The following is a 22,541-nucleotide window of genomic DNA, read 5'->3' on the forward strand; positions in this document are numbered from 1 at the left end:
AAGTGTGCATTCAATTGTTTAATTTATTTACTGGGTTGTCGGTGCTGAACAAAGAATCTGACACCACAAGTATCAGGAAATCAACTCTCATCATGGAATTACATTTGTACGCGCAATAAAATTAAGGGGAAAATGTTCTTGAGAAGCCTTTTCAACCACATTGAACTCAACAAGGCAGAATTAGAATCCAACTTTGAGAAGAGAATGCCACTCCAGTTTCACATAAGTAGATCAATGAACTTCAAATGAAAAAAAATAGGATCAAAGGCTTAATCCAAAATCATAATAACTGGGGATGGCAATGGTGATAACATGCAGCAAGTATTTCCTTCCATTAATTAATGAACATGATGCCATGCTTGTCTGTACACTTTGTATAAAGCAGAAAATTTGAATACTAACATTATTGTACTTGATTGATCATGCTGGATTTCACCAACTGCTCAACTTAATTGATTGTAGATTGCAGACTCATTGAATGATTCCTCTAGAATCATATCTCCTAGTTTCAGAGTATCTTTCCATTAGCGCACCTGATTTTAAAACTTGTTGTTCACTTTGATTGTAGATTGTAGATTGCAGACTCATTGAATGATTCCTCCAGAATCATTTCTCCTAGTTTCAGAGTATCTTTCGATTAGCGCACTTGATTTTAAAACTTGTTGTTCACTTCGCAAAATAAAGAAATTAGGATGCTAACATTGTCGAACCTGATTGATGTTGAGTTATGGTTAAATGTCTTCTTAGAGTATACCTTACAACCAAAATCAAGTCAACAACCAACTCTGATAAACCAAAATGGAACTACTCAAATGGAGTTGTTAATCTTCCATCACTAATCTCAAAAAAACATGTAGCCATCTGCTTAGTAATGGATTAGTTCAAAAGGCTAGATATAACACCTTCAATTTAAAGTTTGGCACCAAATATGCAGCAGATCAATGGCAATGAACCTTCATGCTCTGGTTGTTTCTAGGAAAAAGATAAAAGCACACCACCAAATAAATCCTCCGAGTAGACCTGTGAAAACAACAGTCAACCACTATAAGTGTTCATATGGCTCCCTGCATGTTTTGTATATTCATCGTATGAACATTAAATCCATGGCAGTACTATAGACAAAAATATATCTGGGGAGAAAAACAGCCAAGGGTGCAAGATCTTACATTGTAGGAGAAACTGAAGCACTTGACCAAGTCAATACCTCTGCGTCATAAAAGAAACCCATTTTGCCAACTTCACGCCTTAGCTCATGTCAAACCATAATCATTACCTCACTTCCTTTGTCAAGCAACTAGAAGCTGATTGAAACATTAAGGCCTCCAAGAATTGCGTACTTTTAGACCATGGCTAGTATTGTTGCATAAAATTTCTTCACCAACACCAGAGCTCACATTTAACAGTATCTTCTCTTTTCCCTCTTAGAAATCTTCTTGCCAATAGAATTGACAAATGCTGGAAAATTAAATGGTACATTGAGACTGAATTGACCCTCATGATATAGTGACTTTTGAGATCAAGTCTCTTTGATTGAGAAAGTTGACCCTCCTTCAACCCAAATTGAAGAACTCTTCTCTAGTATGGATGCCCACTAGGGCTAGTGGATGAGCATCCATACTAGAGAAGAGTTCTTCAATTTGGGTTGAAGGAGGGTCAAAGTAACTTGTTCTCAAAAGTTACTGTATCATGAAGGTCAATTCAATCTCAATGTACGATTTAGTTTTCCAGCATTTGTCAATCCTATTGGCAAGAAGATTTCTAAGAGGGAAAATATTCTGTTAAATGTGAATTCTGGTGTTGGTAAAGATCATGGTTGTGGATGCTCTTGGTAGCCAAAGGAGTACAATTTCTGTTTCCAGCTTTGTAGCAGAATTTGACAGATAAAGAGAGTACCTTTATGAATACTGCATAAAAAGTGAGCAGCGATAGACACGCGCGCGCGCATAGTTCCAAAGGGTGGCAGGGGCGGCCCTTGTGGCCATGATGCTGAAATCATGCCACATGCATGCCTAACTTATCTTAAGAAAAAAAGAAATGTGCTAAGAAGTTGCAACTTTACAGGAATGACTGAAAACTAGTACAAGTACAGTGTTCTTTTGAAAAAATTCTCAAATTTGCTTTTAAAGCCTGCGTTTTTTGGGGTTAACAACACAAGAAATTCTATTAAATTCCAGAACAAAAGGTAACACCGTTTTAGAGCCAAGTACACAACTAGAACATATATTTCTTAATACACCCTGATCATAATACCAGGGCCTTTGTTTCTTTTTCAAGCATATATTTTTAGCTTTCCTTAATATCAAAATAAATGATCATTAACAAGGAACCTCTTTTCTAAAGATATTCTGTGAAACTGGAGTATTTGCTAGAAGGTCCAGTCGATGAAACTCACTTAATTTGCATGAGAGTGCCTCTTTGCTCACAGCTTAATGATGCATGCTGCTTACAGCTAGCTTACATTGCTTACTACAGCTTTGGATCTTTCGATAATTTAATGCATGGCAGCCGACCACAAGTAACATCGAAAATTTCAATCCTCAAAAGCATTGGATACAAGGATTGATTTTAAAATCCCAACCAAAATTGCAATGCCACGAATGCAGTTATAGTAAATGTGAGGTTCCATTACTATTATTCCCATGAGCTTACACGATAACTCTCTTAATATACCATCCAAGAAGATCGAACGAAGGGGTTCTCAAGCTTTTTTTTGATAATCTAAACTTAACAATACAAACAAATGCTACCCCAAAAGTAAAATGATATTAATGTGAACGACATATTAACCAGCATGTCTGACAATGATGACATTTGCAGCATTGGTCGCTTGAAATTGGCTCAAACAGAGAAACAGCTCCCACTTCTAGACCATCAAGCCTATAACAAAACTTCGCAAGAATGTCGATAGTCGTGTACCTTTCCAGTCCAGTCTGCTTTGCTTAAGATATGCAGTAATGACCACCTTTGCTAAGCTGCACCAAGGAATTTAAATACTATAAAGTAAAATTTTGATCGTTAACAATAACGACGAATGACAAGAAAACCAAAAAGCTTATCACAGCAGTGGAAGCCTTTCCTCAGCTAGCATTTTGATCATGGTACTATAAACTAAATATTGAATGCACATCGACAACAGCATTTATTAAATATGTTAGGAATAAAAGGAGAAGGTAAAACAAGATCAAGATCAATAACTGAAGTCTTAGTTTGAATTGAGAATGCAATTCATCACTTGGATTCCCTGCTTGCAGAATGAGGGACACCAACTCACATCTTCAGTACGGAGAATAACAACATTCATTCCAAGTTCAGTTGCCTTAATCAGCTCAAACACACAGACATCACCTACTTCCAAATTATTGTCCCGTGCAAACTCCATCCAGTTATAAGAACAGAGGAATGTTTTTTTCAACTTCCAACTATAATCAACAGTCCAAAGTCTTCCTTCTGAAACCTGAAGGATAACTTCACCATTCTTCTCCTTAAAATATCTATCAGCAAACTTGAATGGTAAATTCTGCCATGACTAATTGAAAGAAAGTGAAAGGACATAAAGAAAGATACCGTTATTTCAATAAAAGGAGTGAGAACCAAAATATATAATCTTGAACAGAAAGGGAGGCAACTCTCCCTTAACTTCTTTCTATATCTATCCAAATTAAGCAAAAGAAATGAGCGTGTGCAGCTTGTGCTGGTTGATGAACTGCTCGGTTTTGAAAGCATTACCATATTAGATCCACTGCAAACATATGCTGGTTGTATGGCTATGACAAAAAAGGGGTTCTCAGATTTGAAAGCATGAGCTCTGCGCAGAGCCTTTTCTTTTTCAATTGCAGAAAGTGGAGCCAAATCTTTTTGTCTTTCAACCGCTTCCAGCATCTTTTTTGAATTGTTAACCATCTTGTGAGCGCAAGGGGTTCTTAATCTTCTTCTCTGGAGGAAGGCTGTCGTCTTCTTCACCCTTGTTCTTTGGTTCCATATTTATGGTGTGAACTTGACGTGCCATCTTCACCATCTCTAGGGAACTTCAGGATCAATATCAATCAGCACGCTTCTTTTGGGTTGACTTGGTTGCTGCTTCATTATTCAAAAGGGTCTAAGCATGAAAACATATCTATACATGTTCATGAAGTTTACTAGCAGATCGTTACTCACCTACAGCCAAGCGATGGCTTTCATCTTTATTTTGCTCTGACAATGATTACTTTGAACGACAATTTCAAATGCATTTAGTCAGTTTCAAAGACGCAAACTGTTAGGTTTTGTTAGGTGTGTGCCATTTAATGTGCCTAACATTGACTTTGACCATCCACCTTGTTGAAAATAAGGTTGGAGTTGGTGCACCATCATGCTATATATAGGCACCATCTTGAGAGCTAAATGAGAGAGAGTTGAGAGAAAGAAAGATGTGAGAAATGTAGGAGAGAGTGGGCTGCCAAAGGCAGCCAGCTAAGTGTTGCCATTGCCACGCACTGAAAAAGAGAGAAATAGAGTGAGGTTTGAGTTGCCAAGAGGAGATTGATTCCTCCTCCTCTATTGTTGTAAAATCTTGTTCTCATCCCTAATATAATCAATGGCTTCTCCCGTGGATGTAGGCGGTTTGATCCGAACCACGTTAATAATTGTGTCAGTGTGCTTGCCCTCCGAATGAGCAATATCAGTACATCACCGTCGGAATTCCCTTCAATGGTCATCAGAGCTTATGCGTTTGAAGTGGTTGATTTTTGCCTAAAAATGAAAGTTGTCAAAATTATGTTTTGACCATACCATTCGTGAGAGGAGGACGATACCGAAGCCCCTGGCTGAAAACGGCGTCAAAATCGGACGTCGGACATGGCCGCACTCTCATCACTCTCCGGTGACGGTGGCGGGACCACGCGCGCAGACGCCGCCACGCGTCTTTCACCCGGATGAGTTGACCCGACCGAATACCAGTTGACCCGACCCATGTGAACAGTAGACATGAACAGTGAAGTGTCATGCAAAAGGATGACATCAGCATTGATGCAAGGATGACATCAGCATACACAGTCAGCAAAAAGCATGATATTCAACGGACATGTCAGCTATAGGGGGCCCACCTGCCACGCCATCAGCCACGAAGCCGAGCCGAATTGGGAGCCGAGCCGAGCGTGGGGGAGGGCGGGAGACGGTTGAGCCGAGGATAGGATCCAGTGTAGCTGATCCTACGTGCAACCGGATCTAAGATTGAATCTGAGCCGTTAATTAGCGCCAGATTGTTTGATCAAATCGTAGCCGTCTGATGGCATTATTGGACGTTCAAGACATGTTTCCAGCTAATTTGATCATTCCGGATGCAATGCGTACGGTCCGATTCGTGAAATTTTTTTCGAGACCAAAGATGGGTGGTGAATTATTAAAGAGAGATTGCCCAGATTAGGAGGCATCTGAAGGTCATCATGGTGGTCGATGGAGATGAAGAAGAAGAAGGTGCACATGTTTACCCAATTATATGTGCTGAAACTATTAACGTGGGAAAATGTAATGCCTTGATGGAAGGTAAAATTGGGACACTCTGGACACACCGGTTATGTGGAATTTAGAGGTGTAGAGTGAAAACTGATGAAGACCAATCTTGACGAATCTAAGCACTGGTAGTCTCGCCAGATGTTGAGAAATCAGGTATAAAACCAGGATACCCCAGATCACTTGTAAAGGAAAGCCGCAACAAAGCTAGCAAATGGTTGTATATACAAAAAGGCAGTACGGTGGATAGATACGTTCTAAGAAGTTCTGTCTAGGAGATTGGGTTTTAAGCGGGACCAGTGTGACCCCTCCAAATCTTTCCTGGGAACTTGCTTAGTTGAAGGATCATCCACACAGTACTATTTTTGTATATGTGACAGTTTGTTATGGAACTGTTGAAGACTAGCAGGATGACGGCACAAGGGGAACAATTGGGTTCCGTATGATCAAGGATCTGATGGAGTGGTGATTTCTCCAAAGAAGTTAGATTTGGTGACTGTGATTTCTTGAAGGGAGAATTGATGAAGACCCTGATAATGGAAGAGAAATACAGCAAGGGGATAAAGATTGGCACCCTATTTTGACTTGGACAGATGTTGTGACGGGATGAGCTGCTGTCAAACATAAAAGCAAAGAATAGGGAGAAATCTGGAGAACTGAAATTGCACGAGAGCACACGGAGATTGTGCAGAAGTACCCGGAGGATCCAACGAGGTACTGTTATGAGACAATAGGTGCAAGGAGAAGAAGAGTTCCCAGATGAAGCTCAGAGCAGAGACTATGTGAAAAAGTTGTACAACAAGAAGTCTTTTGTGCTCTTGATAAAGGTAACAAGCGAGGACCTTTCCAGTGCATGCAAGGATGGAAAGATGAGCTGTTGCAGAAGCACCTAATTGAGGGGGTGCGAACGCCTATGATGAAAGGCGAAGACACCAAAGAGAGTTGGTGTGGGTGGAGCTATCAAGCAGAAAGGGATAGAAGCTCCAAACATAGAAAATGAGATGGAAAACTGTGAAGAGTGCACCGCAACTTTCTTTTTCTATGTGATCAGTGGTAGTGATCTCTCCCAAGTCCACATGGTGGTAGAGAATCTTGGAGCCACTAGAGACATCCCCTATGAAGGAGGATGTGGCCGTCTCATAATGACGAGTATAGACACCTCAGCTGGAAGGTGTGTGGGCCAAGATTAGAGACTTGGTTCAGACCGCCCCATGACGACAGGCAGAGACACCTCAGATAGAAGGTGTGAGGACCATGGTATGAGTCCAAGATCAGACCGTCTCATGACGACAGACGGAGACACCTCAGACAGAAGGTGTGAGGACCATGATATGAGTCCAAGATCAGGTCGTCTCATGACGACAGGCAGAGACACCTCAGATGAAAGGTGTGAGGGCCATGATATGAGCCCAGATTTCAGACCGCTGCATGACAATGAGCGGAGACACCTTAGACAGAAGGTGTGAGGACCATGATATGAGTCCATGTTCAGACCGTCTCATGATGACAGGCGAAGACACCTTAGACAGAAGGTGTGAGGACCTTGATATGAGTCCATATTCAGGTTGTCTCATGACGAGCAGAAACACCTCGGATGGATGGTGTGAGGGCCATAATGTGAGCCCATTTCAGACCGCCGCATGACAACGGGCGGAGACACCTCAGAAGAAGGTGTGTGGGCCATGATAGGAGCCCCAGATTTAGACCGCCACATGACGACGAGCGGAGACACCTGAGGAGAAGGTGTGGGGGCCAGGATAGAAGCCCCAATTCAGAACGCCCCAAAGCCGATGTGATGGCTAGATATGAGTGGACAAATGTATAGCCAATGAAGTGGCTATGATGAGTATGAAGACAAATGCAGGATTGACTTTCATGGATATTGCCCCCATGCTAAAGATCAATGAGCTAGAAGACATTTGCCTTGAACAATAAGTGGGTGACTTGTGGAGCATTAAAACGCGACTGCTATGAATGAGCAGAGGGCATGCGCAGGTTCCGGGAACAAGTTGACTCTTGTCAAGGTGGTGAGCTCGGTGAAGGCATTGTAATACTCAGAGTATGAAGACAAATATAGATCAACCTTTAATGGGCTGCCCCCATGGTTAAAGGTGGATAGCTACCCGAACTCTTGAGACTAAGAGTGAGAGACTCATGGAGAAGTAAGGCGTGGTTCCTAAGGTGGAACAGAGGGCAGACGCAACTCCTGGATGAGTAGACTCTTGGAAGAGTGGTGAGCTCGTGATCACATTAAAATACTCAATGACTGTCGCACTTGGGAATATCAGTTTGAGGGGGTGTTGTAAGCCTTGATGTAAGGCTTGATAAATCATTCCGGGCCAAGCATGGTTGATATGCTTGAAGGGAATGTTGTTCCAGAGACAAACATTAAACACTCTTCAGATGAGATGTAACAAACCATCTGGTTGAAGTGATCCTTTGGAGTGAGCAAAGGGGTGCTTAGTTAACTCTGGTGATTGAAAGGTTTGGCGAGTACCTGTAAACTTGGCCGGAGACGCTCTTGGAATGGTAAGCTTGGAAGAGCTGCAGGATGCAAGATTGTGCTGAAGAAGCAAGAGGACAATTGCCCATATAAATGTCAAAGGGGGTGATTGTTAGGTTTGTTAGGTGTGTTGCCATTTAATGTGCCTAACATTGACTTTGACCATCCACCTTTGTTGAAAATAAGGTTGGAGTTGGTGGCACCATCATGCTATATATAGGCACCATCTTGAGAGCTAAATGAGAGAGAGTTGAGAGAAAGAAAGATGTGAGAAATGTAGGAGAGAGTGGGCTGCCAAGGCAGCCAGCAGTAGTTGCCATTGCAGCACTGAAAAGAGAGAAATAGAGTGAGGTTGAGAGTTGCCAAAGAGGAGATGATTCCTCCTCCTCTATTGTTGTAAATCTTGTTCTCTCCCTATATAATCAAATGGCTTCTCCCGTGGATGTAGGCGGTTTGCCGAACCACGTTAAATATTGTGTCAGTGTGCTTGCCCTCCGATGAGCAATTATCAGTACATCACCGGTCGGAATTCCCTTCACAAACATCACCAACTTCCAAATAATTGTCCCACGTAAATTTGTTCCAGCCACTGCTGATTTGTGTCTTGGCTTTCCCATTACCTGGGTAGACAAAGCACTTAACAGGCCAAGTTCTCCCATCCCAAACACAGAGGACAGCATCACCATGATCATTCTTGAAATATTTCTGAGCAAAGCTTTTTGGTATAGGCTACAGAAAGCACATTGAAGGAAAAGAACTAAAAAAGGACTGATACAAAAAAAATTAAAACATGAAAAATGACTTTCATGGTCTAAAAGAGTTTCAATTGAATGCTTACCAATCTACATCCAGGATAAACATATGATGGCTGCATGGCAACCATGAAAAATGGACTTTCAGGTTTTAAAGCAGCACTGGCTCTTTCAAAAGTAGCAGCTTTTTCATCAGCTGTCAATGACTGTGCCCGGTTAACCCCATTTAACCTTTTTTTCTGACTAGGCAAGACTCTGTTCCCTCTCGTTGCTGGAAGATTAAAACCTCCAGTTGAGAAATACCAGCCATTGTAAGCTATGGACAAGCATAAAACATATGAAGAGAGCACTTTATTTGGTTTTCAAGAAAATATTGTGCAAGTAGAAATTACAGACTTTCACGCTGTCTCAACAGATAGCGTGAATTTACTTTTCCAACGGAATTATCTTGCTTAGTTGCAACGGATTCAGATCGAATTTGCAACTTTGAAGTCCTCTCAAATTTACTAGCAAAATTGGTTCTCGTTCTCTTCTGAGGCTCAGGACATGGTGCGGAGGATTTCTCATTTGTTTTGTGGTATGAGGGGAAATCATCCAAGATTTCAACAGAGACATCATCATCAGTTTCTTCTGTCTTCGGCTGTTGAAATTCTCCCTCAAGGTCAGGCTCCTCATCACCATCCGTCATGCTAAATGAATAATCTATTTCCATGGCAGTCTTGTCCATTATGAGAACATGAAAGTGACACCTATTCTTATATTCAAAAACCAGCAAGGAACCGAGGGCTAGGGAGTAATGCTCAGCAAATTCTTTCCAGCCGTTTTGTAACCATATTTTACCATCACTCTTGAACAATTCTACCTCCGAAACTGTACCATTAGGGACCTCAAGGAGTACCTTATTTGACAGACCTTTTCCATACAATCTCACAAACTTCTTTGGAATTCCCTGATAAAAGCTTAAAAAATTAAGTCTAACAACATGAAATACAGAACAAGACCATATCAAATACAGATCCTGAATAGGAAATTACTACACCCAACCAAAATGAAGTAAGGAATTAAACTCGACAAAATTCGGCTATCTTGTCGAGATCTTACTGCTTTTTAATGGTAAATTATGAAAAAAGAAATCATCAAAAAGAAAATGAGTCAAATAGGCCTACATGCATGACATAAATTGCAGCATTTGCATGTCAAATGCCTAAAATTCCTTTCCTTTTCCCCTTTTGCTTTACTCTTTCTCGAAAAATCAAAGGGAAAGAAAGGAACACTTACAAGCTTCCCATCAGCAATAGTTTCTTGAAGAATTATCTTGAAAAAATGGGGTTTGTCTGCATTAAACATGAAGCTTCCATAGCCTCTCTTGAATGGAGAACCCATCCTTGAGCGCCTCTGATATTAACTTCTATTGATTATTTTTATTTTTTAAATTTTATTTTTAATATTAATACATTAAAACGACATGAAAATTTAAAATAAATAAATAAATATTGACATGAACATGAAAAAAGACGATTCCTGTGTGTTTAGTGATGCAACGCAGTTACGCAGGTGCTTGAATAACATAAGCTTCAGCAGTGACAAACAGCCAGCACTGTGTTCCTTTTAAGAGCTTGGATTTTGTTGGAAATGATTATATATCTGACAGACAGATTAATCAACTCCAGAACTAGAAGCCGCTGTCTTATCAATCTAATCATAGGCATGCCGATGGCAGGTGCATAGTTACTAAATCACTGGTTAATCGAGGAATCTGTTTGGTTTCTATTACAGTTGAGAACAAACCAACTAGTTACTTGTTCTTGTTTACTTTTTGACTCCAGTCCTTTTCTTTTTTTATCCTTCTTGAAATCATCAAGAGTTTACTCGGAACGAAAATCTATGGTCATGGATAAAAAATATGGAAAAAGTAATCTGCCCCGTGCTCTGATGATTAGTCCCACCTACCAATAAAATTCAACACGGAGCACTCTTGGATGGATTATTGGTGCTTGGGAGATTTTTTATTTATTTTTAGATATTTTTTAAGAGTATTTTTAATTAAAAATAAAATATTAAATTAATAATTTATAATAATTTTAATATGTTGATATTTAAAATAAAAAAATTATTTTATATCACAATTCTGAACACACATTTAAAAATAATTTGAAAAAATTACCCCAACTCTCTCTCTCGCAAACCAACTAAAGATGCCAGAGAAGACGTGAGAAGTGAGAATAAATTTGGTTCAGGAGGTGGGAGACATTAGTTTTCATTGTTTGTATATAATGATGAAAAGGAGTACAAGCAATATTATTCTCTTCTTCCACTTACATCACTCAGACATGAGATGTGTTGTGGCATGACAAGGCTGGTGTTTAAACCGTGTTTCTTCTCTAAAGATATATTGGGAAAATTTGATTTCAACATTTTTTTCATTATTTTCCTCGAAATCTAGGAAAAAAATTTATGTACTAATACGAAAATTTAGAGATTTAACTTCTTTTATATTTCTAATTTTAGAATCCCAACAACTGAAGGAGCTCAGATTTCACTCTCATTTCCATTACTTTCCCTCAAAACACGCAGAGTGAAAATATGCTACAATCACCCATGCACGCACAAACCCTAGCAACTAGAGTGAAAGGATCTGAGAGGGAAACCCTAACAAATTGCAGGGGTTAATCTGTTCAATAAGTACCATCTTCCAACCAAAGGGGTTTTTCCACCCAGTACTTACGGGGCTAAAAGCCAAGTCAAGATCCTTTCTGAAGCAGTTGGGTTCAAACAAATGCAGGCTGATAGCTACAATGACATGCAGATCACAAGCACAGTTCCCAAGCTATGCCTTTGCAGGATATCAGAATATATCAATTCTCATCAAGGAATTACATTTGTGCATTTAATTTATGAAGCAAAAGAAAGGAAAAGATGACAAAGCCTTTTCATCTACAATGAACTCAACTAGGCAGAAACCAACTTCCGAGTAGACACAGGGCAATACACATCATCCATGGTCAAGACGTCAAAATTTTAAAACCCAAAAATTGTCGATCAGCAGCAGAACCTTGGCTAGCAAGCTTTTGAATACGTGAAGAAAACTCTTCAGCCTGTTTAAGATTTTAAGTAGAGATCAGTGTTCTTTCCAATGGAAAGTAAAAAGAAACAAAACATTAATCCACAAACAAATTTATGATTCCTTTTATATCCCAGAGCACAGATGGCAATATCATGAAGTAGAGTTTTTTTTTTTTTTTTTTGTGGTTCAAAGTTAGGACCAAATTAATTTGTGTGAAAAAATCTTCCTTGACACACTAAATTGTGAAACTCTAAATAATAAAACATCACATTGTTTTTTAGATAAAAAAGGATCAGGGTAAAAGATATTAACCTTCTCATCAATCCACATTAAAGAACTTAGTTGATTGTTGAGAATTCGGACAACCATGTCCAATGGAGTCATCCCATCAATAGCATCAAGTTCACCGCCCTGAACAAATCATATGGGAAAATCATCTGTTAGTTTATTTCAAATAGTTCATTGACAAGTAAACTATAAAAATGAAGGCTGTTACCTGGTTGGCATTGACGGTCTGAATTACTGATTTTATCTGTTCTGTCATCTGTTCCATTTCCCTCTCTATAAATTCAGCCTGCTCATACCTGAAAAATAAAACCAAAGAAAAAAAAATACAAACAGATGTAGTTCAAGGTGGAAGGATACTGGAATCGTAAGTTCTTAAAGCACATTCCAGTGACCTAAATAAAATTTTAAGAAATTCAGTTTTCAAACAAGAAAAATATGGTGTCTTTAACTTTGTTATATCCCACATATTTCACATTTTATTGATTTAATGATTTTTAAGTCAGGTTAATCAGCAATTAGTGAACAAGTCAGAATATGAAGGGTAGATCAGGCCTGCAAACCATGTGAAAGCAAAAGGAAATCAAAGACCGAGTTCTCACATAGCATCTCTAGTCGATGCAGCTTCATCATCAAGAAGCGATCCACGCTCATCCTTGTAAATACGTTCAGCTTCTTCTTCTATACTTTGCAAAGCCTTGTCAACCTGACAATATAGAGAAATTAAGTAAATGGAACCATTCAAAAAAAGATCACGTTCAGATTGATGCTTTGCATGCTCTTGTTAGAAACACTTCTAGCAGGGTCAGACAGAAATTGACAGGAGGACCAAACTAGGACTTAGCACACATTTATGCAAGGCCCAAATTTCCACAATACACAAATAAAGGAATTTTCCAGCCTTTATAGACAGACCTCAATCTTCAATCTTTTCCAAAGTCATTTTTGGGGCACTTAAGGTTCCAGCATGAATCTCTTCAAAAGGGCTTGGTTCAAAGACAGGTAATGCTCATACATATGAAGCATAAGTGACTGGTTGACGAGTCAGGTTGGCTTCCAGATAAACTAGTGAACAGGGAGATGCATCATATTTCAATTAACCAGATAAAAGCTTAATTTATGTTATAATTGATTAAAGATGCTAAACTTGCAGCTAGTCAAACACCATATGTTATGTCTCATAAATGCCTGATTACAGCATGTAACAATTTAAACAAAGGCCAAGAGACACCCCAACAGAACGCTTTCATCTGGTATTGGTAGTGATTCAGAGGATGATAGTGGCTGGCTCACTATAGAATTTTGGATTTTATGTACAGCAAGCTAATGTCTTTCAGAGGATTGAGCAATAATTAGCCAGACGTTCATTGTAGTTATTGGCCACCAGCAAATGCGCACACAAAAGACATCAACAGCTAAGTGAAAAGGTATAATTAGGGGATTTATCTACCGCCAAATATTTGATGAAAGAAATGGCCAAATATGATAAATCTACCATCATCAAGGTAAGTGCTTGCTCATCAACAGCAATCATTTGATGTCCATCACACCATAATTGAAAGAGAAGCCAAGAGGGGATTTTCTCTCATATTGCGAAAGCATACAAACTCTTCATACACAAAACCAGAAGGCGAAAAATATAATTATCAAATAACAAAACATAAGGAGAGTAGTTACAGGAAAAAAACAGGAAATGAAGAACTTAATAAAATACTAAAATACCTCCTGTTGATGAGTCTCAATTAACTCCAACTTTCGCTCCAAATTAGCTTGGGTCTCAACCACTTTTGCCACTTCAATCTGAACAAAAAAATAATACGTAGGTGACACAAGGCCTTAGATGGACGCAAATGGTTGAAATTCATGAAGCATGGGGCCAATTTCATAAATCAGACATCACTCAGTTTAAAACAGTTAATTCAAATGTAAAGAATGATAATAGTTATTCTTGTATCAAAACAAATAAGATGGTATGACTTTGTCACTTGATAACATCCATAAGGCACATGAGGATACTAAAATTATGTTATCTCATTGAAAAATAGGATTTCTTTTGCCAAGAAATTATAAATAAATTTACCTCAAGCCGAAGAAGAACATCACGATTTTGCAAGATCCTTTTATCCCACTCAGCTATGGCAGTAGCTTGCTTCCGAAATTTCCCAGTACGCTCTTGCAGCTCAGCATTCCACTCTTTGATGATCTTCAAAGAAAATAAATTACGTGCATGTTTAGAACCAAATAACAAAGTAACAGAGAACAAAAGGGCCTAAAATGTAAATAGGCCCAATAAAAGTACCAAGATAACAAGGTAGTTGGGAAGTGGTGGGTTAAACGTAGCAACATTAGATCCTAGAGGCATAAAATTCCCATTCATATCTTTCTCTTCCTTTCATTAAAATACAGAATATGAGAAAAGAAATTCATGAATAAACATGAAACTGGTAAGCAAACTTGTCATATCAATCCTAAATGGAATTGCTGATTTTTGTGGAAGATAACTATGGTCTTTTTCTGCTCTTTCATTCTCCTCTTGCCAGAGGACAGCTAGTGATATATATTTGTCATTGTAAAATAAGGTAGATCATAAAAACTACATCACAGGATAATAACTCTCCAGTACATGTGCACAGAGAGATTTATAATACACATTTATATCACCCAAGAGACAAAGGCGCAGCAAGAAGAATAGATGAAACATGAAGTACCTCCTCAACAGTCTTCCCTGTAATCTCAGACGGCAATTTTGGTGTAGCGGTTAAGGCAGTGCTAACACTTGAACTTGTCCTGTAAGATAAGGGGAAACATGAGAGGACAAATCAATTAATCAAAACATGTTAAATACCGTAAAGAAACTTCATTATTTTTCAATATACTTCAATTATAGAGTTAAAAAGGAAACCAATTGCAGAACTTGAAAAACAGAATGTAATATACAAATCAAAATCTGGAAAATAAAGTGTAGCTAAAATTCTTACAGGCAAAGATGACAGAAATTATATTTTTTACTTTTTAGTAACCATCAACATAAACAATGATAGGTGTTTTAGATACTAGAAAAAATGTTGGAGAAAAAAAAATTGCCACCAAGACTAAGCATACAGACCCACTAGTGGAAGCCACACCAAGCAATGATGTCTGAGTAGTAGTGCTGGAAGTTGTTGTAGGTGCAGCAGTTGAAGCAGGGACACCTGCAAAATGAATTCCATGAGAACCTAATGGTGAATAACCACTACTTGACTAATTGGAGTTCAACAAGGAAGTCGTATTTAACTAGGGGGGAATAAATCTAGAACATACATGTCTAAAACACCCAAGAAAAAAGATTCACCTGAAAATAAGATGGGAAAAGGAAAGTTTTCTAAAGGTCAAGGGTTGTTTGATGCTCGTTTTGCTAGCATGAAAACAAAGAATGTGATTCAAATTTTTCTGTAGCAACCAAATGTGACAAGAACATCACCTGCTTCATTTTGCAGTCCAGCATATATACAACTTATCTAACAGAACGCATAAGCAAGCAAAAGGGCACATACATATCAATTCAATTTAAGTAACACCATTACCATCTACTTTGTCCCAAATTCCAATAATAAACAAAAATAGAAAGAATAAATAAAATTAACACTCACTGAGTAGAGGCGCAGAACTACTAGCCGATTGAGTTTGTGATTTTGAAGTAGGCGCCGGTGATATGCTGGACAATGAAAATCCAGTAAACGAGCTAGCAGTAGTCCCTGATGACGCAGCCACACTAGTTGTAGCAGAAGGAAAACCTGAAAAAGAAAACCCCGCAGAGCCAGAAGAAGCAGCAGCAGCACCTGTCCCAGCTGTAGTTCCTGAAGTCATACCAAATGCAGGCAAACTCGACCCCGAAGTAGTACTGCTAGTAATAGTAGAAGTAACTTCAGTAGCACCACTAGCTGGAGTAGAAGCAGTTGTAGTAGTAACTGTAGAAAACAACGGCGATACAGTTGTGGATTTCACCGATGACGAAGAGGCTGCGTTGCCAAATAATGAAGGTTGTGAAGGCGCTGATGGCTGCGTCCCAAACGAGAAAGAGGTTGTCGTTGAAGGAGCTGGCGTGGATGCGAAAGCAGCAGTACTAGCAGTAGTCGGTGCTGAAGCTGTAGTGGTTTTTGGGAAAGAAAATCCGGCAGATAAGCTTGGAGCAGAGCTTGCATTAGAGAAAGAAGATGAAGAACCAAACAAATTAGTAGTGGTGCTGGTGGTTGAAGCAGTGGATGATGATGATGATCCAAACAGAGACGGCGCCGAACTTGTGGTGGACAGAGAGTTGCCAAACAAGGACGAACCTGTACTTGATGCGGATGAGGGTGTACCAAATGAGGATGGGGTAGAAGAGGCACCTGTTCCGAACAGAGGAGAAGCAGAAGCAGTTGTGGAGGAAGTGGATCCAAACAAGGGAGAGGGTGAACGTGTGCCAAACAGAGGCGAAGCGGAAGCAGTTGTGGAGGAAGTTGATCCAGACAAGGGAGAGGGTGAGCTTGTGCCAAACAGAGGCGAAGCGGAAGCAGTTGTGGAGGTGCCAAACAGAGGCGAAGAGGAAGCAGTTGTGGAGGAAGTTGATCCAGACAAGGGCGAGGGTGAGCTTGTGCCAAACAGAGGCGAAGCGGAAGCAGTTGTGGAGGTGCCAAACAGAGGCGAAGAGGAAGCAGTTGTGGAGGAAGTTGATCCAGACAAGGGCGAGGGTGAGCTTGTGCCAAACAGAGGCGAAGCAGAAGCAGTTGTGGAGGAAGTTGAGCCAAACAAGGGCGAGGGTGAGCTTGTGCCAAACAGAGGCGAAGCGGAAGTTGCGGAGGAGGAGGTTGAGCCAAACAAGACTGAGGATGAAGTTGTTCCGAACAAGGATGAGCCTGTACTTGTTCCAAACAGAGGCGAAGGAGCGGGTGCTGATGATGATGAAGTAGTTGTGCCAAAGGAGGAACTTGCGTTTGCCGTAGAAGAAGAAGCGGAGCCAAACAAGGGATTAGGGGGAATGGAAGCGGCAGAGAGAGAGCCAAACAGGGATGTAGTTGTACTTGTGGAGGATGAGGCTGTTGCAAAGGAGAATGGGGAAGAATTTGAAGCTGATGAGCCATACAGGGTGGAAGAGGGAGTGGAGGTGAAGGTATTAGAGGAGGAAAAGGACAAGGAAGGGGCGGAGGTGTTGGAGCCGAAGGAGGGGGGTGTGGGGGTGGTGGATGGAGCGGAGGAAGATCCGAATGAGAATCCGGTGGGAGGGGCTGAGGAGGTGTTGGAGCCGAAGGAAGGGGGTGCGGTGGTGGTGGAGGGAGCGGAGGAAGATCCGAATGAGAATCCGGTGGCAGGGGCGGAGGAAAGGGAGAAAGGGGAGGATTGTGTAGAGGAAGAGGAGAAGGGGAAGCCTGACATTGTTGAGGCTCTCTCTTTCTGTCTCTATGAAATTAATTGTTTAGGGTTTTCAGTTCTGAAATCGGAGGGTTTTTGGTTTTTCGGGGAAGGAAGGAGAAATGGAGGGAGGAGTACTGCCATTCTGGCCACTGGCACTGCGGCATTTATATTAGTGGGCTTTTTTTACTTTGAATAAATTATAGTGAACGGGCTTCTAGCCTATTTCGGTTTATTTATCTTTGATGGGCTCAATATCATGTTTTATAATTGGGCCCTGGTGTCATTTATTTTTAGAGGACTGCCCACTTGTCTGCTATCAGCTACTATATCTTAAATTTCTATTTTTTTGACCCCATCAATTAGGTTCTCAAGACATCATTTTGTGCAGTGTAGAAAGATTCGATTTCTATTCTGTTTTTGATGAAATTGAATAAATCCATATAGAAATTCCTTTTGAGAGCATTAATTTAAAATTGACTTGATGAAATCAAATTTATCCAATTGATTTGGTTGAATTAGCTCTGGAAAATTTTTTAAAAAATAAAAAATTATTTAAAACAGTGTAGTTTAGGATTGGCTTTACAAATTCACAAACCCGATACGAATCACTTAGATTTAAATTTTAAAATCCAAAAAACACAGATATTTGATGTACTAACACCTTCCATGATTGATTTCATCTGCATACATAGATATCATTTGCTAAACCAGGAATCTACCAGGTCTGTAGGAATCATTATAGCACAGCTATATTGATTAAAATGATGATCTCAGAATATAGCATTTTTAACTGATTGGATTAAGAACTTTTGGCCCAAAAACCATGGAAACCAAGAGGAAAATTTAAATGCCTGGGGACCTCTAATCTTGCTACAAGTGCATCAGCTTTCCCTATCCTCTTTGGATTCAAAATTACAAGATAGCACCTTTGTATTGCAACTGCATACTGCAAAACAGCAATAATGTGCAGTAAAGTTGCATTAAAACACATGCAAAAATCTTGTATTTCATTTATTTTATTTTTTTACCAGTAATGCTGCGGAAGAACATCGGAAAAAGACTCTTGAGTGCGGATTGATTTCTCACCTCCACTACCAGAAGATATCCATCGTCTTCTTCCCTTCCTTTTGGAACAAATATAGGCTCCCCGATGAATCTCCTCGCACCAACGGTCCATGCATGGATAGATTTGTCTGACAAGTTTAGCTTCACCACCATATCGAAAGGGAAATGCGGCAATGCTTGGCGTGAGCCTGAAGAACTTGCTGCATAAACATATTTGTTTTTATTACCGGAGAAGTCAGGATTTATGACAGGAAAATCTGCTGGCTTGCTCCACTGATTCAAGGGTTCCACGCTGCTTTCTTGACAGGTCCCATCAGCATCCAAATTTATAGAAACCTACATTACATATAAATCAATATCTTAGGTCGAGGATAGCACCACAATTGTGGTTGATCATAAAAATTTGAAATTCACAATTTTCACCATCTTTGTAGAGAAAAATCATCTTGGCTCTGCATCTTGTTCTTTTTTCCCTCGTGCATTAAACTAAAGCATTTCAATCCCTTACAGATTTATTCACAGAGAGAGAGGAGTACCTGAACAAGATGGGGCAGTAGCTCATCTCCACCTTCCTTCACGTTCATAAAAGAAGGGTCTAGCTTAGCATTTTGCCAATTATATCCTGTCCAATTGCAAAGATATCACAGTTTCTGTCAAGAGTTGTCTAGATTCTTACTTGAAACATCAAAATGCTTTAACTTCAAAAAACTACGCTGATTTCTCTTTACTTCCGAGATAATCTTAAGTAATAAGTGCTCAAAAACCACCCACCAAATAGTTTTTGGAAATTGAACCATTGGTAGGAGCAAATGCAAGCATGTATTTGAATTTGCAAATTTCCATTGACGTCTTGGGCCTCATAAGCATTGCCAACATGTAGTAGCCACATTGTTGAAGGTGCTTCCACTGGCACTCTCCAGTTTCTTTTTCTGGGTGATTTCTCAGGAAATCGAGGAAGCAAGTAGATGGGAGAGGTAGACTTGCTAGGATTCACTGACAAAGCTGATATCATCGGAGATAGTCCACAAATAGCAGTCATTGATCCTGCAAATCCAGGTTATGTATTGCTAAGTAATTAATCGTATCTGCCAACAAAATCCATATTTAATGCTACTGTGATCTCTAGTCACTTGTGCCATAGCAGTTCTTTAAGACAGCACATGAAAAAAAAAACAGCATTAGTTTAACTAAAATGATTGACTTGAAGATGTAACACTATAATATTAATTGTTTTCATTATATAATTTAAGATCAGACAAGATAACACAAATGTTCTTTGCATGCAGATAATTACCGATGACATCAAGCTTAATGCGGTTGGCGAATAATATGTAATGAGTATCTGTAAATGCCCAGTCATGGATCATCAAATGATCGGGAATGTTGAATTCTTGTCTCTGCAACAACTTGAAATTTTCATCATATTCTGGAAAGGACAGATTGTTAATCAACAATCACCAGATGAGATTTTTATTTCTAAGCATAAAATTACTGCCATTCTCAACATTATTTACCATAAAAAGTAAAATTACTGCGGGGCAGTAGCATGTCCTCGGCGTTGCATGAAGCAGTAATCAGTCTGTTCCTTTTAGCATCGAGCTTATAATGGGACAACAATCTCTTTGGTGGCATTTTAAACACTCCTGTGCAAGTAATTTTTCAGAAGAAGAGAAAAACACTCCTATAGTAAGCAAAAACGCAAACATTAATATTTAACCCTCTGCAGTTTCCTTTAATCTATCAATAAAATCTTTACTAGTAGAAAAAATTTAATTTGATGCGAGTAATCTTTAGCCACCCTAATGTATCCTTACTTTATCTTAGATGGTGTTTGAAAACGGTGTTTAAAGGATGTTTGACAATGTGTTATTAAGTGTTTTAAAAAAAAAAATTATATATATTTTTAACATTAATAAATCAAAATTATTTAAAAATATATTAAATTAATATTTTTTAAGTGAAAAAACATTTTAAAAAAAAATATTTAGAAATAAAATTAGAATTCGTGTAAAACACTCTCTTAAGTCTTAATTATTAATCACAAAATGCAATAATCCATAGTCCATACTATACCAACTTGTCTACTAAATTTCTTATAAATGATTTCTCTGTCAGGTCTCAAGCATGTTTGAGAATATAGTTATAATTATTTTTTAAAATGTTTTTTATTTAGAAAAGTATGTTAAAAATATTATTTTTATTTTTTTAAAATTAATTTTGAGATTAGCACATTAAAATAATTTGAAAATATCAAAACAATATTAATTTAAAACAAAAAAATTTCAAATTTTTTAAAATATTTTTCAAAACGCAGTGCCAAACACCCTCATGGATGCATCTCAGAGGGCCCTGTTGAGTTGAGAATTATTAAATAAACTATAATTTAATCCATGTGTTTTTTAAAAAAAATAATAAATTATTTATTATATTTTTAGTGGGTGTTTGAGAGCATGATAATTTTTTTACTTTCAGTTATATATGTTTTAAAAGTGTGTTTTATATTTAAAAAATATTAAATTGATTTTTTAAAAAAATATTTTACCAAGTTTAATAATTAATTTATTAACAGATCTATTACCTTTTCAATTCTATCTGAAGCGTTAAATCAACATATTCCTAGTAACTAAAAACAAAAGAGGAACTGAGTATTGAAATACAGAGATTAATACGGGGTACCATTTTTTACCTAATGATTTTGGAAACTATTTTGTCAAGTGGAATTAAGAACTATTTCACCAAATCAAGGAAGCTAGTGAATAAAATAAAATTAAAAACTATGTAGAGTGTTAATTATATGTTTGCACCTTTTATAAAAAAAATGCGATGCGTTTAGAAATAAAATTCTTTTTTTAATGTTTTACTATGGATAAGTGGACAAAAAAAATATTAATTAGGATTTTTTTTTCCGAGCCATTTTCTTTTTTTCTTCTTCTTTTTTGTGATGAAAATGATCATTTTACTCCTTCTTTTACATTAAAGAATAATATTGATGGAAACACCTTCTAATTTAGTGTATAGATGATGATTATTTTCTTTTGATCAAAAATTAAATATTAATCAACTTGCCGAGAGCAAAAACACATACCATATAAGATTGGCTTCAATAATCCAGCTGCTATGTCCCATGTATCACCACCATTGCTTCTATTATCCATCGATGAATCACATCCGTCGATCATATCAAACCTCCCAGTAGTATCCAACGTCCCTAGCTCAATCTCATAAGGATCCCCACCTTCCCACAAACACAATAGCTTACCACCCCACCTCAACACACTAGTATTTGCCACATTTTTCATCACCTTGGTATTACCAAGTCTCTTGCCTCCTTTTAACACAGAAAACGGACCACGATACGTAAACCGCCACGTGTTAGTCTCTGGATCGTGTTCCTCGACTTGAGCCTCTGTTTTTACGTACCTAGCCATGAACTTGACCTCTCTGTTGACTCCATCAATACTAAATGCCCTAAGATATCCATGACCATCCAAAGGGTGCACCGTGGAGCCATGATCATCTGTAAATAGCCCTGGACCGGTTAAATAATACGTGCCGGAAGGGAAATCAGATGGGACTGCTCCATCGACGACTCGAAGCGTTACTGCCTCGTTTGTCTCTGATCTTTGTGACACGAATAAGAATTGGTAATCCCAAAAGGCAGCCACACGATCATCTATAGTATCCAGGGATGTACGGCTTGATGCATGATCAGTGGTATCCGGGGTGGAAATGGATATGACTCTAGGTATTTTAATCTTAGCCGGCGACGGAGTCCGATGAAATCGAGGGAGTTTACTCAGTGAAGGGAAACTCGTGGGAACTATATGGCATGGTCTTGCTTGCATTGTTGTTTCTTTGAGCCAAGGATTTTTGAAAGCGAGTGAGATACGTTTTTTTTTTTTTTTTTTTTCTCGAAGGTGTGTGATAATTAAGGTGTCGCGGGGTTCGAATATATATAGGATTTCCGTCATGTAGTTGCATGGTTTAAGGTCGATCTTTCCAATATGTTAATGGT

General features: G+C 38.7%; 3 protein-coding genes and 1 long non-coding RNA gene across 5 annotated transcripts; all 4 read right to left on the minus strand.

Annotated features, from left to right (window-relative positions):
• Window positions 1–313: 313 nt before the first annotated feature.
• Window positions 314–1,575, minus strand: LOC118031226 (uncharacterized). 2 transcript variants are annotated; one of them, XR_012167753.1, is made up of 3 exons: window positions 1,167–1,575; window positions 711–1,020; window positions 314–615 (listed from the first exon to the last, which is right to left on the minus strand). It is a non-coding gene; the product is annotated as an uncharacterized lncRNA (long non-coding RNA). The 2 variants fall into 2 exon arrangements; XR_004684489.1 differs by having other exon boundaries at window positions 314–1,020.
• A 6,931-nt stretch (window positions 1,576–8,506) lies between these two features.
• LOC118031224 (B3 domain-containing transcription factor VRN1) lies at window positions 8,507–10,125 on the minus strand. The gene is made up of 4 exons (XM_035035562.1): window positions 10,021–10,125; window positions 9,139–9,691; window positions 8,829–9,058; window positions 8,507–8,719 (listed from the first exon to the last, which is right to left on the minus strand). Exons 1-4 carry the CDS (start codon window positions 10,123–10,125, stop codon window positions 8,507–8,509), a joined length of 1,101 nt encoding a protein of 366 aa, XP_034891453.1.
• A 1,289-nt stretch (window positions 10,126–11,414) lies between these two features.
• LOC118031225 (uncharacterized) lies at window positions 11,415–17,607 on the minus strand. The gene is made up of 9 exons (XM_035035563.2): window positions 15,721–17,607; window positions 15,198–15,282; window positions 14,800–14,878; window positions 14,172–14,294; window positions 13,814–13,891; window positions 12,694–12,797; window positions 12,303–12,390; window positions 12,119–12,217; window positions 11,415–11,837 (listed from the first exon to the last, which is right to left on the minus strand). The coding sequence occupies exons 1-9, from the start codon at window positions 17,480–17,482 to the stop codon at window positions 11,745–11,747; spliced, it is 2,511 nt and encodes an 836-aa protein (XP_034891454.1). The 5' UTR covers window positions 17,483–17,607; the 3' UTR covers window positions 11,415–11,744.
• Window positions 17,608–18,228: 621 nt separating this feature from the next.
• Window positions 18,229–22,429, minus strand: LOC118031227 (carotenoid cleavage dioxygenase 7, chloroplastic). Its single transcript, XM_035035566.2, has 7 exons — window positions 21,612–22,429; window positions 20,041–20,169; window positions 19,821–19,952; window positions 19,298–19,570; window positions 19,063–19,148; window positions 18,548–18,862; window positions 18,229–18,407 (listed from the first exon to the last, which is right to left on the minus strand). The coding sequence occupies exons 1-7, from the start codon at window positions 22,369–22,371 to the stop codon at window positions 18,261–18,263; spliced, it is 1,842 nt and encodes a 613-aa protein (XP_034891457.1). The 5' UTR covers window positions 22,372–22,429; the 3' UTR covers window positions 18,229–18,260.
• Window positions 22,430–22,541: the final 112 nt, after the last annotated feature.

This window comes from Populus alba, chromosome 14, assembly GCF_005239225.2.
Source record: "Populus alba chromosome 14, ASM523922v2, whole genome shotgun sequence".
Classification (NCBI taxonomy): domain Eukaryota; kingdom Viridiplantae; phylum Streptophyta; class Magnoliopsida; order Malpighiales; family Salicaceae; genus Populus; species Populus alba.